Source organism: Bos grunniens, chromosome 7, assembly GCF_055505025.1.
Source record: "Bos grunniens cultivar Pamir isolate PY7600 chromosome 7, Bosgru_T2T1.0, whole genome shotgun sequence".
In the NCBI taxonomy this organism is placed as follows: domain Eukaryota; kingdom Metazoa; phylum Chordata; class Mammalia; order Artiodactyla; family Bovidae; genus Bos; species Bos grunniens.
In genome coordinates this window covers 60,673,852-60,691,647 of record NC_141171.1, presented here as the reverse complement: position 1 = coordinate 60,691,647, position 17,796 = coordinate 60,673,852, and the positions used below count along the sequence as shown (strand labels likewise).

Sequence of the window (17,796 nt, the reverse complement as noted above, 5' to 3'; positions counted from 1 at the left end):
TGCATAACAAACTACCCCAAAACTTAGTGGCTAAAGGTAACACTTTTTTTTGCCCATAAATCTGCACATTGGGCAGGACTCAGTGAGATGTCATCTGTTCCATGTGATGTCAGATGGGGCTGTTCCACTGGGGACTGGAAAGTCCACTTTCAAAGTGGCTCACTAAGGTGGCTGGCAGGTTGGTGCTGGCTGTCAGCTAAAAGCTCAGCCATGGCCCTTGGTTCTACTCCACTGGCTACCTGAGTTGGCTCTTTGGTTTGATGGCCAGGTATCAAGAGTGAGCATCCAGAGACAGGAAGGTGTGGGTCAGAAACCAGCAGTGTCACCTCCCTATAATCTACTGGTTCAGATTCAAGGAGATTTCAAAGCTGTTTTAAAACCTCCAGTGAATTTGAGAATGGAAAAGAGTAAGGATATACTTACCAACTAGCTCTGGGATTGTGAGAAACAATGGATTATGGAGCCAGGGTGGGAAGAATGATGAAAATGCAAAGCCAAAACTACAGAAAAGGCTGGCTACAAAGAGGGGCACTTAGCCAGGAGGCTGGGTATGTGGAAGCCAGTGGAGAAGCAGAGGTAAAGACAAGGCTAGGCAAAGGTTGGGAAGAGCACGTGGAAGCAGGCAGCCACATGCCAGTAATTGGATTGAGAGGATGGTCAGAAGTTCTGCAGTTCGAGTAAAATGATTAAAGCAGGTAAGATGATTAGAACCAAGAAGCAGGCACAAGAATATAAGGCAGTGCCAGACAGAAAGGCAGAAATAAATAGGAGTCTAGATTGAAGAAATACATAGAAATTAGAAGGAAGCAAGTCAAGGAGGTAAAAAAACAGACAAGACTTCAACACCAAGGCAAAATGACTGCACTGCATCCACTGGCCTGGGCAGCTGTGAGACCCCAAGTTCCCTCCACTGAGCGTCAACAGGTCGGTCAGCAATCAGTGAAGTGACCATGTCAATACACAGTATGATTCTGGCAGACAGTAAATACATGAAACGCAGTAATTTCAATTAAGGTTTTATTAACGTTTCTGAAGATTATATTTCACCTTTGTCTTCTCTGATTTTGCTTTAGTGTTTAAGGATGTTTCTTCATTTATTAAATCCTTTGCCATGAAAGAGCACCACGTAACTTATGTCAGTACAAACTGAATGATTCTTTTATAGTGGTAAGGAAAATCCACCAAAGATTCATAAAATCTAAGTACTAAGACACCAAGGTCCCTCTTCACATAAGCCAAAGCTTCCTTACACATATCATCTACATGCCAACAGTATCTTTTTACTTTACTATCAAGATGAAAATAAGAGAGCCGAGACCACCTTATTTCTCCAGTCTAAAAATGTACACTTCCTCAGTATAGTTTAAACAGACACACATAAAAAACAGAAGTTGAAAGGAAAATAATTCACTGTGACTGATTAACTTAAAATTATTTTTTTATAGTCAAGCACCAGTCTTCCCCTTCCCCTAGACTTTAGGCAACTATGAAAACAAACAAAAAACAATGTGTATAAAAAGCAATAAAAATAAATATTCGAGGGCCTACTGTAATAGGCAATTTGCACATTTCATTTAATCCTCGTAATAGTTTGAGAATTGTAACTATTTTACAAACATGGAAGCAGGCTCAGAAGAGTGAAGTGACTAGGCTGGGAATTATGTTCGAGTTGATGCTTACTAAGCATATGCTCTGTTATGCTGTGCTGGCTCCTGAAAGCCTTTCCACTTTTTGAGATTCTGTTACAGCTCCAGCTTCTAAATTTATACTTTTAACTCTGCAAAACTACTGAATAATAGAAGAATCTAAAATTATTCTCAATCTACTTGCTAAAACAGGAGGTTGCAAAGAATACTGAAAAACTCTTCAAGTAATCAGAACATTCCACACCTAAAATTATGGTTATTCTAATTCATTTGTAATGAATAGCTAGTGATCCAAGAACAAATGGAAAATCATAATTGCCTCACTTTCTTATTGTCACTATTTGTCATTCTCAAAGGAATGAAGGCAAAAGAGAAGAGACAAATTCCCATTGTGAAATCTGACTGCTCATTACATTTACAGGATGTACTTAGTGGAATGCCAAGAGGTTCTGGTTTTAAAATCTCACCACCAGTCTTGTTTGCATCTTAGAAGTATGCATTTGTTTTTTAAAGTGTCTAATCTGGTGGAGGTGGTAGTACCCATTAGGGGATGGTTTTGAGGATGCATCTGTGTCGTGTGCTGAACTATCTATGATGTCTAAGAGGCTGTTTCACCACCCCACAGAATGGGGTCATAGATTCTAGAAGAAATGGATTTATTTTATGGGAAAGTAACTTAAACCTAAACCTAACAACAGTTAATTGTCTGTTGGGGGTATATTTGCATGTTCATTATAGAACTGTTTAATCTTAAACACTGAAGTTAATATCTAGTTGTTTCTTACTTAAGTTCTCACTGAAATTTAGTTTACTAGTTTTAGAGATTTGTTTTTTTTCTTTGAGTCCAGTCCTAAAAAGACTGTTTTCACACATAGTCTGAAGAAACTGAAAGGGTAAGAATAGATCATTAAGGCGGCTTCTAACATTAAAATATCTATAAAGACCTCCTTTCTAATGTTCGATTGATATATACATCATTCATTCACTAACTCATTTACTGAATAAATTTTTTATAGAACACTATCTATAAGACTGAAATAAAAAATATACACATAGGCTCATTACCTCTAGGAGGTCAGTACATAAAAGGGGAGCTAAATGTTTACATGTGACATAAGACAGATAAAAAAACTAGGATATAAAGCTAGTTAATGTAAGAGAGGTAGTGAATTGTGAGTACCCCCCCAAAAAAAACCCCAAAACAAAAACTCCAAGCCCATTATAACTAAATGAAATGAGGAATCATAAGAACCTAACATTTTTTGGTCCTGACCGCCTCCCTACATAATCTAATCATGGATCACAAGATAAATCTGACAAAGTGGCAGAGGATTTAAGGGCCAGTGGAAAGAGAAATTATGGTAAACTACTTGCATAGACCAGTTTAGGTCATTAGCTGTTGGCGCTGCCTCAATTTCCCTGAAATGATTATACACCCAGGGAGGCTGAAAATAATTTGAAGACAACTCAGTAAGGAAAGCACAAGGTTTCTTGGCCAGACTTGCTTGCAAGGGACCTGGTATCTTGATTTCTTGCCAGTCTCTGTCTTCCAAGTCTTTCCTGGGGCCTTAGCCTTGTAAATGGGATTTGAAAAGGGAAATGAGTGTGAATATGAAGTCCACCTGGCAGAAACTATAAGGACAAAAGACGGTTAGAAGAAAAATAAGATGAAAAGAGTAGGCTCTGAAAATCTATGTGCATAAAAATCAATCCAAATGATTTAAATTCATACAGCTATAAAGCTTTATCATTTCAGTACCCAAATGTTAAACCAATCCCTACCACCTCCTCTTCCCACCAAATTCAAGATCGTATTCAATTTCTGTTATAGGGACCAGAAATGAACGTTTAGTTGAAAACACATAAACATACAACTCATTTCCACCTTTAAAAAAGATTTTGGATTGAAAGTCATCAGAGTACCAATTTTAAAATAATTTTCTTCAACACATTTTGATAAGGCCACAGGAACACTTGTCACATTGTTCAAATGCCCAATGGCAAGACTTCTGATGAGACCAAACAGGTCACATTAAATCAATAGAGTATCTCAGAAATAAAGCCAATATGACTAAATCCAAAACAGATCACATGAAGTACCTCATGTACAATACGAACCTAGTTTAATAAATAAAGGAATCACGGTGACTGCACTCTGGGAGAACATGCAGTTTCTCTGGGCCCATTCATAGTCTTCTCTGAGACTCTACTGCCACTTCCACCTGGGCAAGTCTAATGGTGCGGCCATGAAGCTTGTAGCCATCTTGCCTTACGAATGCCACGGTGCCAGGCTGCACCCCAACACCAGCTGGCACGTGACAAATGAGTTCATGCTCATGAGGGTCATATTTGTCACCGATGGGTGTCATCTTCTCCAGGCCGTGTTTGGCGAACACACTTTTCAGCTTTGCTTCTAAAAGTGACAATCCTCGGAAGATCTTCTCCAGAGTGAGCTTCTGGTCCGCAGGCTCTGTTTCTTCAGAAATACACTCTGTAGTCTTCTCCAAAATGTCTGCAACCTCCACCAAATCCTTACAGAAACTCTGAATTCCTACAGAGAAACCAGACACTCTTACTGTTTGTGAGGAAATCACTGTTCTTGAGAGCAGAGTTTGGGGAAGGCTCAAAGAGGTGGCTGGTATACTAGGTACCCCAGGAAATGCAAAGATTGCCACATGGGATTCGAGGATCATCACCAGTGATTACCCTCGCAACCAAACTGATGAGCCAACATTTCTCTTAAAACACATACATCTAGGAAGCCGCTTAGGAGATGGGGAAGATCGTTAGAACCCAAGAACTAGGTAAGACTATGTACAAAAGGTTCAGAAACGTGTCTTTTTAAAAACTTGACTTAGTTTTATATGCTTGTTTTATCTATGGGGTGAAGGACAGGGAGGCCTGGTATGCTGCAGTCCATGGGGTGCAAAGAGTCGGACGTGACTGAGTGACTGAACAACTCACCTTTACATATATTTTGAAAATTCCTGCCTGTCTCATTTGTGCTAAGGCATGCATTCTCAATAGGAAGAAGATGTTCATTGATGGGGGAATAATAAAAGAGGAGTTGACAAGACTGTACTAAGGAGGAGTAAAGGAGTGGTTTATTCTTGAGGATTAGCTAAACAGGAACAGGAAAGAAATATACTCCATAGATGAGGTAAGTCTCTAAATGCCTGCTACAAAGTTATATCTTATTGTTTGTGAGGAAATCACTCTGTTCTGTCCGCTGGAGACAGGCCACCAAGCTTGTCTAATTTTTTTAGAGTCACATAAACTTTATAAAAGTGAACTCAGTTGTTGAGAAATCTCATTACTTTCAATGCAGCATTCTTCATTTTTCTTAATAGAAATGAAGGAATATCATTTTTGTGTGGTAACACAAAAGCCCTGGTAGGAGCTGGTAAGGGGCAAAGGACTTTGTTGATCTAGTTTTAACCCAGGGACAAGTTTAAGGCCCTGTATCAAAACACACAGCCAATAAGAGAGATAATGACAGAGGAGAGACTTCCCAGGTATGTACTGTCTGGATGGAAAGGCTGCAGTTTGCTGAGCCCTGATAGTTGGAAATATGCGACTAAAACTTGGATGAAATATCAGAAACACATTTGGGGGTCAGTACTGAGTTATTTAGGAATACAATTTCAGGGTTAGTATTTATTCAGAGTCTTGAAACATGGTATCTAAAGCACTGAATGAGAATCAGAAGGCTAAGCCAAAGGAACGGCGTTGGATGGGACACGAATGGAGCGAATCTTGTGTATGAATAGCAGATAAAATCCAGAGAACAGGAAGGAGTATGAGTGATACAAGGGAAAGAAAAATAGATTAGGGATCAGGGATCAGTGGATTCATATCTACATCTGACATCAAATAACTTTTTCTAGCTTGCCTGTAAGAGGAGACTGGACTAAATAGTATCCAAGGGCCCCTCGGGCACTCCATTCTATGTGCAGTAAAAGTATAATGCTCCATATTAAATTGTGAGTATAGCAAGTCATCACAGATTACCTTTTACCCTTGAATCTCTGTTATTCAATTAACAGTTTCATGAACAGATTTGGAACAAGATGTGGTGCATTTAGGAAAAGATTTCTGAGAGACTTTGAAATGAACCAAGAAGATGATTCAACGCCATCAGTGAAAAAACAGATTGATCTAGCACAGCCATCAGGGTTATCTGATTCCATGTGGTCTGAGAGCCTCTGAGTTGTAACTGAGCAAGCTGTAGAACACTGACAGTAACACAAATGATTTTTGTCTCTAGTTGTGAAAGTTGTCTGGTAATTAATAGTTAATTATTACATTCTGGATATAGACCAGTTTTGCTAAGATGAAGCAAATTTTAGTATTTTCTTTGGATCCTTTTCTGAACATCTTGATGATTCACTTCACTTGTTCATTAAAGAGTTAAACAGAATTGCCTGTACAGGCACTAGAAAAACTGTACATGCTTGAAAAATAACAAAAGTCTGGTGAAAATAAAGGCAAACATTATTTCAGCAAATGGTTCATTTTCCAACATTCCCAATAAGCAGCGCAGAAAGCCTATGGAATAGAGGAAGGGTATAGTATAGGTTGGTTAAGGACCCAGATGTATTTTTTGCTAAGTTCAGTGTGCAGAACTGCTAGTAAGTGCCCTTAAACTAAAAAATATTTTTATTATTAATAAATCTCTCACCAAATATCTTGGCATCTTCTACACATCTCTGGGTTCGCCTTCTTATATTTTCACTGTCAGCTACAGCTCTCTGGTATCTCACCTGAGCATCAGAAGCAAAGTCAAAATGATGAGAAAACAAATGCTTATTGGTAGAAAAGAAACTTTTTGCTTATTTTACAAATTTTACCCTTGGTATAGATTTTTATTAAAACAAACAAGCAAAAACATTAGGAGTTGTATAGGAATCTTGTATCAGCTACTCCAAATTCCCAGAGAAGCAATCTCTGTTTACAACAGTTCTGATAGGCTGTCATTTAGGCTGCAGTTTGAATCCGTAACAACTGTTTTCAAGCTCATTATCTTCAGAAAAAGCTTTTTCTGAAGTCTTCACCCAACACTGCGACCCTCCAACTTTCTTTTGTTGAACTGAAACTCTAGGACAACCAAGAGTAAGTTTTTAAAATATGTCATCTTGGGACTTCCTTGATGGTTCAGTGGTTAAGACTCCATGCTCCCAATGCAAGGGACCCAGGTTCGATTCCTGGTCAGGGAACTAGATCCCACATGCTGCAACTAAGACCCAGCACAGCCAATAAATATGTATTAAAAAACATATGTCATCTATTTGAAGGCAATTATTTAGCCTCTTTAGTGTTTTTTTCTTTCATTCTTATAATCCCTGGTTCCTTTCATTATTCTCGTAAGACATACTCTCTAACCTCATTGCCCTTTCTGGGTGGTCCTGCTTTGGAATTACTCTATTTCTCAAAATCTGTCAGTACAGTACTGGCACATTAAGCCAGATAGAGTCTGATTGGCAGAATAAAATGATAAATGACCACATTAATTCAACAAATATTTACTGAGTGTCTACTACATGCCAGGGATTGTACCTCCATTGAAACTACCAAAATATCAGATATCTAAGTCCTGTGACACACCAGGAAACTGAACAAAGATGAGTATCCGTAGTCGGCAATGTTTTTGAACTACTACAGATTATTTTGCTCAGTATATCTAACAAGAGGGAGTAAAGAGCTAATTAGAGGAAACAGTTTAAAAAACTGACTTAAAAAACTTTATGTGAATATTTAAGCCAGAGAGATGTGACTACAGGTAACATAAACAGATAATAGAAAATATGATATATATTTCAGACGATATGAACAGATAATATAAAATCTACCTACTGTTAAATCTTGGACTTCCTTCTCCAGTTTAACAGCTTTTAGCTTTAAGGCTCGTTCTGCAAGAGAGGGTCCCAGTTCATCAGGGGGGTCCTCAGAATTGCAGTCTTCACCAGCAGTTCTCTGAGTGGCAGTGCTGAAAGGATGCAGCCATCCCCTAGCCATGACAAACAGCCAAAGTTACAACAAAGTTCAGAGACTGGAATGCTTCCCAGATTGACTCTCTCTAGACAAAGTGCTTTCAGTTTCAATAACACCACAAACACTTATAATGTGCTTGTGAAGTGCCAGATACAGTTGACAAGATTTTATTAAATCATCTTTTCATCTCACAATATGTGAGATAAATACTATTATCATTCCTACTTTATAGATGAGAAAACCAAAGTTCAGAGAGGCTTATGCCCTGCTCAAGATCACATTGTTAGTATACTGTTGAATCAGGATACTGAGCATCAGGCAGTAGAAATAGCTGGAAGTGGGGATACAAAAGTCAGCAAGAGAACACCAAATTATAGTACCTAGAACCAGCAGAACAATGCCAGAAGCAAGAATTCAAAACAAAAAGCCATACAGTTCAGGTTCAGTCTCTCATTTTATAAATAGGGAAAATTAACCCCAGTAAAGGTACCTTATCAAATTGGAGTAAGGCCTAGAATTCTAAAGCTTTCTTGATATACAAGAAAAAAAAGTTTGTAATGCTTTTACAAGCTCTAAGTAAAAGGCTTTTATAGAAGAGAATTTGCATTAGGAGAAAATGAGTTGGGAAATTACCATGTAAAATCAAATCAATCAAAAACTTACAAAACATTTACTATATGTTGTGGACTGTGAACAGGTGAATGAAATAGATCATATAGATATGTAGTTCAGTTTACACAAACATTTTAGAATAGGGGTTTGTAGATTTTGGATTGCAGCAGTTTTGAACCCCCTGTTCAAGGAAGTTTCCATTACACCTCCTGGGTCCTCATAATTTAACTTGAAGTAAAACCATCAAGAAAATCTGTGGGTGCAAAAGGTCTTAAAAACAAATAGTTTATTTATATAAACTGGCATATACTGAAGAGTGGCCACTAAGGTGAAATCTAAATGAACGCTTAGTAGGGGTAAAGGAGTTTAGTTCAAGAAAGGGAAGAAGGAACCATCAGTTTAAGTGTGTGGTCAAGATTACTTTTTATCTTTCATGCTAGTCCTGAATTCAGTTATTATAATCCTATGTCAAATTATACATGATTACCAATTTTTAGTTCAGAAAATGTGGTCATCAAACAGGGTGAAATAGATCCTTCCTCCTAAAGTCCTAAAAAACAACATTTATCCAATTAAGAATAGGTCAAAATATCCTCAGGGCCAGTTGAAGGGAACATGGCTAGGGCCCAAATCATGAGAAAGAGGGAAGTTGTGGTGGATTCATTCAATTGCTACTCTTTCAGAACTGGAGTGGGGAAAAATTTTATTAGAAGGAACCATTTTGCTCCCGATCACTTCCCTACACCAAAAACTGCCAAAAAGATTAGGGGAAAAAAGCTTGAAACCCAGAATTCAACCTCTCATCCTAGTGCTGGGTCAGGTGTGTTATGGTAAAAAAGGGGACAAATAGTTATGCAAAATTTTTGGATTTCACCCTAATTTACTTTTCAGAGATCCAACCTTATCCATCCCCCTACTCAGCAATTTTTATTTTTTCTGGTAAAGAAACTGTCAACAGGGAATCGTCCCTGAGAATAACGAACATTGGTCACTAATTAAAAGGGCCGATTCTACAGCCCTGACTGGTTTTCAGTCTGAATTCCACCACTTCATGGGTATTTAAGTTTGGAGACATTACTCAAAATTTCTAAACCACAGTTTCCCCCAATTAAACGGGAGAATAAAAAGAACTACCCATAGTTCTGCAATCGGCAAGATAAGTGATCAAAAAAAGCTGCTGCAATGATAAAAGCAGCAACCAGAACTTAAACTCCTGAAGGCAGGTGGAAGGGCCGTCTGGCAAAGTCCAACGCCCTCCTTTTTCTTACAGGAAAAGTGAAGCTCAGATATTGGTTCCTCATTATGTTCATTCAGGGTGCTAGGAAAAGAATCCCGTCACCTGTAAGCGCCAAAGCTGGAGAAAGGGGCGGGAAAGGCACGTCCCCAGTTCAGTCGGAAGAACAATTCCCACCTCCGAGGGCGTGACCTCGGATCTTCCAACGTACGTCGGCCAGACAAGGAGGCGCGGCTGTGAACCTCAGTTTCCCGCTCTGCAAGATGGGGCCGTGAGCGCCCAGTTGTAGAAGCCGAGAGGCTAGAGGGGTCCCCGCGTCCTCCAGCCCCAAACTGCCCCTTCAGATCGCTCGTCCCTCATTGTCCTCAAGTTCCCAATCCCCACCTGCCTCGCTTACCTGCCCTCGGACGCGGCATGGGCGGCCAGGGGCTGCATCCGCCGACGGACCGCCCACAGGAGCCTGGCGGCCATGTTCCCACCTCGGCTTACGGAAGCAGCGCATGCGCACTTGCCCCAAATGACGAGCTACGTTCGCTTCAAAAACCACGCTTCCCAGCAGCCTTCGCGGGCTTTTTTCTCTTAGGGCCCCGGATGGGAACGCCACTTGTTGGTTGCTCCTGTGCAGTTCCCTACCCGGTCTTTAAGCAACGCAACTCTTCCGGTCCCTGGCGTGTTCCGCGGGTAGGTTGGTTTCCTGTGGCAAGGGAGTGGGTTCAGTGCTAGGCGCGGAATACGCGGCGACCACAGGGAGTAACACTTGTGCCCTCAAGGAGCTTACATGAGGTTTTACACAAGGTGCAAACACCATATGAGGTCAAAATATGACCCTTATTTAAACGCGAGGGGCTTGGCGTTGCGGAACCCTAGAATACGATATGACCTAGTGTGGGGCGTTTTCCCAGGGGAAATAACGTTTGACCTGAAAGCGGAGTAACGAGTAAATGAAAAGAGAAGGCAAATGGTTCAGGTAGAAAGAAACAGCATCTGCAAAGTCTTTTTCGTCAGTTCCCCCTCCCCCCTCGACTTACTGTGATTCGAAATGTGTATTTTTTAATTTCTCCTCACTAATGTGTACACTCCATTAGGGCAGAGATTTTATTTTTTCTTTTTGGTCTGTTCATATTTAATAAACAGTGGAACAGTGTCCTAGTGTAGTTGTTCAAAATCTTTTTGTCTAAAGAACTTGAATGTTACAGTGCCATTACGAGTTTAAGGGGCCACTGACCGTAGTGTGGAGGAGATTGGGTCTAAGAAGTGGGGAAACGAGCTGTTGGACGGGTCCATGCAGGGAAGGGGTGTGTCCTGTCCTGGGATTACCTCACCAGAGAGACGTTTGTAACCACCTTATCTAAAATAACTACTATTTTAGGTATATCCAGCAGTTTGTTTTTGTTTTTAGTGTAAGCTTCATGAGAGTGTCTGCCTTGTTCACAGCTGTGATTTCTGACATCTAGTACAGGGGCAGGGGAGCCTGGTGGGCTCCCGTCTATGGGGTCGCACAGAGTGAGATACGACTGAAGTGACTTAGCAGCAGCATGTACTGCTGCTGCTAAGTCACTTCAGTCGTGTCTGACTCTGTGCGACCCCACCAGGCTCCTCTGACCTTGGGATTCTCCAGGCAAGAATACTGGAGTGGGTTGCCATTTCCTTCTCCAATGCATGCATGCAAAGTTGCTTCAGTCGTGTCTGACTCTGTGCGACCCTGTTGACAGCAGCCCACCAGGCCCCTCTGTCCACAGGATTCTCTAGGCAAGAATACTGGAGTGGGTTGCTATTTCCTTCTCCGGTAGATGTTCTAGTATTTGTTAAATGAATTAATGAAGTTGGATGGTGTCAGTGGAGATGGGAAGAAATGGATGAATTTTAGATTTAGTATGGAAAATTGACAGGTTGTGAGTTGTGGATACTTGGAGTTGCCAGACTAGTTACTGGATAATCCTTAATGTCAAAAAAGTTTTTTAAGGAAGGAGGAGTGTGCCTTCTTCTGAATCTTCACCTTAGCGTGGCTCGTTCGTACTGTAGCTGTTTGAGTCATAGTTTTTCTCTGCTTGTTTGTGAGTTTCATAAAGAGAAAGCTGGAGTCTCCTTATATTCTGTCCAAGGCCTGGCTCAAATGTGTTATAATCAGCAACCTTCTGTTTCCTTTTGACCTTAGGAAAACATGGGTTAAGGAGTGATCATGATTCTCTTACATAGGAGAAAACAGGCTCAGAGAGGTTGGTGAACCTGCTCAAGGACCCCCACTGAGGATACAATGATACTAGAAATCTAATAATCTAAATGCTTTGCAATACTGGGGAGGATGGAGCTTCAAGTCCACCTTAGAACCATGGCCCTACCCTTTGGAAAAACAACCAAACCAGAAGTGGCATCCACGCTGTAGCCATTTTGTTAAAGCGTCTGGTAGCTAAGTTACACCAGGTGTGCTGCATCCACTCATTAGGTGCTTGTGTGCTTCTGAATGCTGCACTGCGAAGGAGGGAGGACATGAGTGAAGTAGAACCTTGGAACCAAGAGGAGGGGGATTCTAGGGTCAGACTCCATGTATTCAAATGCCGACTCCACCACTTCTTAAATGTGGACTTGAATAAATTACCTAACTTTTCTGGGCTTCCATTTCCTGAACTGTGAAAACTGGGATAACAGAACCTATTTCACAGGGTTTTGGTGAAGATTAAAGGGAAAATACCTAGAGAAGTAATTAGCATCAGCTTTGGCTACATAAAAGGCAAAAGTAAAGTGTGGAGCCCTTTGCTCAAGATTACTGAGTGGGTAACAGAGCAATAAACCAAGCACAGAGCCCTGCTAGGCATGGGGCCCTCTGTGACTGCACGGGTTGTATGTCTTGTAAGCCAGTCATCGCTAACAGTGCCTGATGCATGGTGAGTGCTCAGTAAATGTTAATTATTAATTTTGTAGGGTAACCCCTTCAAAGAGCCAAGATCTATTGGTGGGAAAAGGCACTCAAAATAACTAAAAATAACTGTAGGAAAGAATGTGACACACATCACATACACAGTTGAATTGCTGGGTGCCATTCCAGGATCTATATTTTAAGGAAGAACATTGGCAGTGCAGTTTATGTGAGCTCCATTGTCATTGAAGACACTCAGGTGGAATTTGGATGAAAGATGTCAATTATGGATTGGTTACCTTTTAGCCTTTAATGGTTGTTAAAACCATGTGAAAGTCATTTCTTTAGCGGAAAGGACGCAAAATTTGAGTCAGGTGTTTCTTATCTAGCTAATAACCACTATGGCTGAACCTTTCCTATTTCTTGGACAGTGTGCAAGATGCTTCCTGTGTGTTATCTCATTGAATCCCCCCAGTAGTCTTGGGAGAAGAGTAGCATTGTTAACATGGTTTTCACAGGTGAAACAATCAGAGGTCAAAGTCACAGCTGGTAAATGGCAGAGGCGGAGCTCAAGCAGCCTTGTCTGGATCCAGGCTTATCAGCCCTAAGCCTCATATTCTGCCACTGACAGCTGGGTGCTTTTGGTCAGGTTATTTTACTTGCTTTGGTCTGCTGCTCCCTCAGAGGGTGATACAGTTTGGGTGAGGCTCAAGTGTGTAAAGCCTTAGGTAAGTAAAGTGTGTGCAGCCCAGAGTGTCCAGAGGCTTCTCTAGGATTTCCTTTCTTTCCCCTTGAGTTAACCTTTGAGCTTTTGCATTTAAATGATTTTTATCTTTATTGGAGGGAAAGGTGGTGAAGGCCTGTAATGGGCCTACAGTGTTGATAAAGTAATGAATGGCACAGTTAGAAGACTGCCTGGGACTTGAGGTCCCTGCTCTTCTATAAACATATCAAATGTTTATAAACGGTTTAGCACCCCTGTGGCATAAATGAGCCACCATCCTCTTGGTTTTCTGTGATAGGTTTACTTGATAGTAGGGTTGAAAGGGTGGATGGTGGGTCTCCAAGTGCGAAGTAAGGTTAAAGACATAAAGAGTATCACCTGGATATCTGATCATAGTAATCATAGCTCCCAGAGCCTGAGTGCCGTATACATTATGTAGGGAACTTCATTGATAGCAAATGATCCCACCTTACAGTGCCTGCAACATTCTGTGGACATTAGAAACCTGTGTTTCTGAGTAGCACTGTGAGCTTAAAATATGTCAGCTGCTGAACTTCTTGGCCTGCTAAACTCCTCTGTGCCAGATCTCTGATTTGAAAACACTCAAATCTGGGATTCTAGAATCTGTGTCATGAGGAATGATTGTAGAATTTGCATAATCTCTGTAGTTTTTGTTCACTTCATGCGAATAGGGATAATGGTATTGATTTTTCAGCCTGTTTTGCCTAGAGATTGTCAGTAAAGCCCAGTGTGAATCCATTTGGCACAGGTGTTGTCAGATGATCAAGTCCCATCTCTCTGTACTGCACCACTGATGCCTCAAGACCTTCCTTTTTCCTATGGACTGGGAATGGGATGCTGAGAAGGGGATGGAATGGCTTATTCACATGTGCTTTCATTTTTCTTCTTCAGAGAGGAAGGCAAAGACATTCAACAAAACCTTACAACTGTAGAGATTTCTGTCTCCCTCCGCCCCCATTTCCACCCTCTGTAAAGTTATAAGGATGCCCTCTATTTCCCTTTTCTACTTCTTTTCTTCCCATATACCCTATAATCATGCAGACAATAAAGGTCTTTGGGATGGCCAGAGAGTTTGGGCTACTTCCAGTCTTCTGATGTCTCCTTGTGAAAAGGCTTCGCCTTGGATGGACAAGGTGTTATTTCCTTTGGATGAAATCCTCATCTTTTTTCTAGGTCTTCTTCATTTCCCATTCCTGAATAACAGAAAAACAGGAAAAAAAATCGGTTTGTTGAATATTCAGATGTAACTTGCAGGATGAAAACAAGGTAAAAACATCCTTGATTTCTTTCTTTTCCGTATCCTCCACATCCTCAGCAGCAAGTCCTTCTCTACCTCCAAAACCAGCTACTTCCTATCACCTCCACTAAACTTTTCTAATCTCTCGTCAGAATTCTCCTAACTGATCTCTCTATCCCCCCATCCATTTTCAACATAGTAGCCAGAATGGTCTTTTAAAAATGTAATTCATACCCCAGAATTCCTTGGTCCAGATTTGCCAATGACTTTCCATTATGTTAGAATAAAATCCAGAGTTCATCCAGTGGCCCATAAGGATCAAGGAGAAGCAAACTCTGGCTCATGGATCAAATCTGGCTCACTACATATTTTTGTATGACCCATCAGCTAAGAATGGTATTCAGATTTTAATATTTCAAAAAAATTTTTTTTCACGACACCTGAAATTTATGTGATATTCAAAGTTGGGTCCATAAACAAAGTTTTATTGGGTCACTGACATGTCAGCCACTTCTTTACATATTGTCTATGACTGCTTTCCTACTATGATGGCAGAGGTGAGTGGTTGTGAAAGAGACCGTGTGGTCCACAGAGCATCAAATATTTACTGTCTGGCCCTTTCCCGAAAAAGTTTGCTGATGTCTTGTCTAGGTGGTCTGGCCTTGGGCTGGTTACTTCTCTTATCTCCTGTCCTAATGCTCAGGTATTTGTTTTCAGGTCCACACTTTCTTATCTTCAATTTTGAAACCAGACAGCTCTGAGACCAGAATCTTTTTCAAGTGTTTTGGCACAGATTCAGTGGCCTGGCCTGACCTGATATGAGGTTGTTTGAAGTCTGTTTAATGTGCTGTGAATGTTTGTGTCTTGCTATAGAATTATCAACATGTTTGCTTACAGAGTACCTCCTGAGAACTTGGGGTTTTTCATCATATATAGTATATGCACCACATTACCTTTCTAAAATTCAAAAAGTTCTGGAACACAGCTGGCCCCAAGTTTCACTCCAATCTCATGGAGTGAGCTGTTGACTGGGAGCTGGAAGAGATGGGTTTGCATCCCAGCTCTCTCGGTGATGCCCTGCGTAACCCTGGGCAAGTCCCTTTACTCAGTTTCCTCACCTATTAAACGGGGCCTTTCTTGTCTCAAGACATACTGTAGGTTCAGAAACCAAAGCTTGGTAGAATTATGTATTAAGAAAGAGTAAATAGCTTCCAAAGGAGATTTGAGGGTCTTGCTTTCTGAGCAAAGTTTGAGTTTTACTGCATGGATATATTGGCAAATCTCTGTCTTTCTCACTAGCTGGTTTTTTTTGTTCTTGGTGAGGTTCTATAGAAAGGAAGCTTCCGGGTCTCTGAATTTTGATTAGCCAAAGTGTCATGGTACCTTGGCTTTTTGTAGCACCCTTCCTTGATTGGAGTTTATGATGGATGGGCTCCTCTTCCGTAACTCGGAAACACAATTGACAGGGAGAGGTTGCTCTGGGACATTGTTCTGGGGTTTATTTGCAGTTTCCTGTTGATGACAAGACATAGTTACACTGGTGAAGTCTAGTACTCACACAGCCTGCCCTTCAAAGAATGCCAGTAGAAGACATTGTCCAAATATGTCAGCATCAAACAGGGTAAGGGGTGCAAAATACCTGAGGGCCTTGGAATAAATTTATGATTAAATGACTAAAATTACTAAAGTTAAAATATCTGAATCCTCACTGTGCACCAGACATTGCATAAATTGTCATAGTTCATTTAGCTTTTTCAGTATTTAAAGCAGATGCTTATTATATTGTTACATTTTACAGATAAGGAAAATGAGAAGGTAAAGTCACTGCTCAAGGCCATAAAGCTGGTGAGTGAGACAGCTGGGATTTAAATCCCACAGTCCTGTCTCTTAACCTCTCTTCTGCATTCCTTCACGTTTTTTACACTGCCTTTATTCCTTAAAATTTTCAGGTGATTGCTTAGTATCTTGCTGGATGTAGTTCCTTGAATGTAACATACCAATAGTTAAGCCTGTAGGGAATTTAGAGAAAACTTTGTCCAAAGGCCATCACAAGGATCAAAAGTGGAGGGAAAAGCTCTGTGGAATGTGAATGTCAGGGCATGCTGGTGGGAGGAAGCATCTGGGATGAGGGAACCACTTCTACTCCTCCACCAGTCCTCTGTGATTCTCGGAAATTGTTTTGTCCCTCTGAGCTTTTCTGTAAATGAGGTTGGAAATGACCCCATGGAGAGGAAGTGTAGGAGTAGAAGAAACTGCTCTGGCTTCTGAATCATGAGGTGTGGCCTGACCTTGGATGACAATAGGAATACTGTTTTCTTGTCTAAAAGCAGGTATAAACATTTATTAATTTGACAAGCATTTATTGCACTTCTACTATTTTTCAGATGTATATATGTACATACAAACTGTGGCTAAGTGCCATGAAGCAGAATAACAGATGGGACTGTTGGTAATTTAGACCAGTGGTTCCCAAATGGGGACAGTTTTGTCCTTCCTGGGGATGTTTGGCAATTTCTGGAGACATTTTTAGTTGCCATAACTGGGCATGGAACTCCTGGCATCACATGGGTAGAGGCTGGGGATGCTACTAAACATCCTACATGCACATGACAGGGCCTATACAAAATTACTAGTAGTCGTGCTGGGGTTGAGACACCGATACAGACTGAGGGCCCTGAAGAAATCCCATTCAGCATGAGGGTTGCTGGGAGCATTAGAGGCAATGGATGCAAAGCCCTGAGGATAGGGCCTGGTACACAGGGGATCCCAGGAGGGGGCCTGTACCAATGGCTAAAGCAAGCCTCTGGAGTCAGACTTCCTGGGTTTGGGATCCTGTAAAGAATGCTCAAACTACCGCACAATTGCACTCATCTCACATGCTAGTAAAGTAATGCTCAAAATTCTCCAAGCCAGGCTTCAGCAATATGTGAATTGTGAACTTCCTGATGTTCAAGCTTGTTTTAGAAAAGGCAGAGGAACCAGAGATCAAATTGCCAACATCCGCTGGATCATGGAAAAAGCAAGAGAGTTCCAGAAAAACATCTATTTCTGCTTTATTGACTATGCCAAAGCCTTGACTGTGTGGATCACAATAAACTGTGGAAAATTCTGAAAGAGATGGGAATACCAGACCACCTGACCTGCCTCTTGAAAAATCTGTATGCAAGTCAGGAAGCAACAGTGAGAACTGGACATGGAACAACAGACTGGTTCCAAATAGGAAAAGGAGTACGTCAAGGTTGTATATTGTCACCCTGCTTATTTAACTTCTGTGCAGAGTACATCATGAGAAGCGCTGGGCTGGAAGAAGCACAAGCTGGAATCAAGATTGCCGGGAGAAATATCAATAACCTCAGATATGCAGATGACACCACCCTTATGGCAGAAAGTGAAGAGGAACTCAAAAGCCTCTTGATGAAAGTGAAAGTGGAGAGTGAAAAAGTTGGCTTAAAGCTCAACATTCAGAAAACTAAGATC

The 17,796-nt window shown here is 41.0% G+C and overlaps 2 protein-coding genes and 1 long non-coding RNA gene across 49 annotated transcripts in view; 1 reads left to right on the top strand and 2 right to left on the bottom strand.

Annotated features, from left to right (window-relative positions):
• Positions 1 to 1,000: 1,000 nt before the first annotated feature.
• On the bottom strand, positions 1,001 to 9,972 carry GRPEL2 (GrpE like 2, mitochondrial). 3 transcript variants are annotated; one of them, XM_086412368.1, is made up of 5 exons: positions 9,881 to 9,972; positions 9,589 to 9,739; positions 7,500 to 7,653; positions 6,328 to 6,409; positions 1,001 to 4,197 (listed from the first exon to the last, which is right to left on the bottom strand). In XM_086412368.1, the coding sequence occupies exons 1-5, from the start codon at positions 9,897 to 9,899 to the stop codon at positions 3,833 to 3,835; spliced, it is 771 nt and encodes a 256-aa protein (XP_086268494.1). In that variant the 5' UTR covers positions 9,900 to 9,972; the 3' UTR covers positions 1,001 to 3,832. The 3 variants fall into 3 exon arrangements, with proteins under 3 accessions (XP_086268494.1, XP_086268495.1, XP_086268496.1); XM_086412369.1 differs by having other exon boundaries at positions 9,661 to 9,739; XM_086412370.1 differs by lacking the exon at positions 9,589 to 9,739.
• Positions 9,961 to 17,796, top strand: part of LOC147369648 (uncharacterized) — a 118,899-nt gene continuing 111,063 nt past the window's right edge. For 14 of the 40 annotated variants that reach the window (XR_015167708.1, XR_015167706.1, XR_015167696.1 and 11 more), the window contains exon 1: positions 10,006 to 10,164. This is a non-coding gene — a long non-coding RNA (uncharacterized LOC147369648). Of the gene's footprint in view, positions 10,165 to 12,952; positions 13,066 to 14,255; positions 14,349 to 15,036; positions 15,143 to 16,117; positions 16,165 to 17,796 lie in introns of those variants that run through there. The other 26 variants (XR_015167682.1, XR_015167683.1, XR_015167687.1 and 23 more) reach the window with 10 other exon arrangements.
• AFAP1L1 (actin filament associated protein 1 like 1) overlaps positions 12,508 to 17,796 on the bottom strand; it is a 76,118-nt gene continuing 70,829 nt past the window's right edge. For 4 of the 6 annotated variants that reach the window (XM_086412352.1, XM_086412354.1, XM_086412349.1 and 1 more), the window contains 2 exons: positions 15,703 to 15,831; positions 12,508 to 14,275 (listed from right to left, as the gene is read on the bottom strand). In XM_086412352.1, coding sequence (XP_086268478.1) covers positions 14,252 to 14,275; positions 15,703 to 15,831 — 153 coding nt within the window. In that variant the 3' untranslated portion in view covers positions 12,508 to 14,251. The remainder of the gene's footprint in view (positions 14,276 to 15,702; positions 15,832 to 17,796) is intronic. The other 2 variants (XM_086412353.1, XM_086412355.1) reach the window with 1 other exon arrangement.

Coding starts and splice junctions, on each gene's coding strand:
- GRPEL2 (XM_086412368.1), bottom strand. Junction 6,410..7,499: donor AGGAAGTCCAAGATTTAACA/GTAGGTAGATTT, acceptor TCTGATGCTCAG/GTGAGATACCAGAGAGCTGT. Junction 4,198..6,327: donor AGAAGATGCCAAGATATTTG/GTGAGAGATTTA, acceptor GTTTCTCTGTAG/GAATTCAGAGTTTCTGTAAG.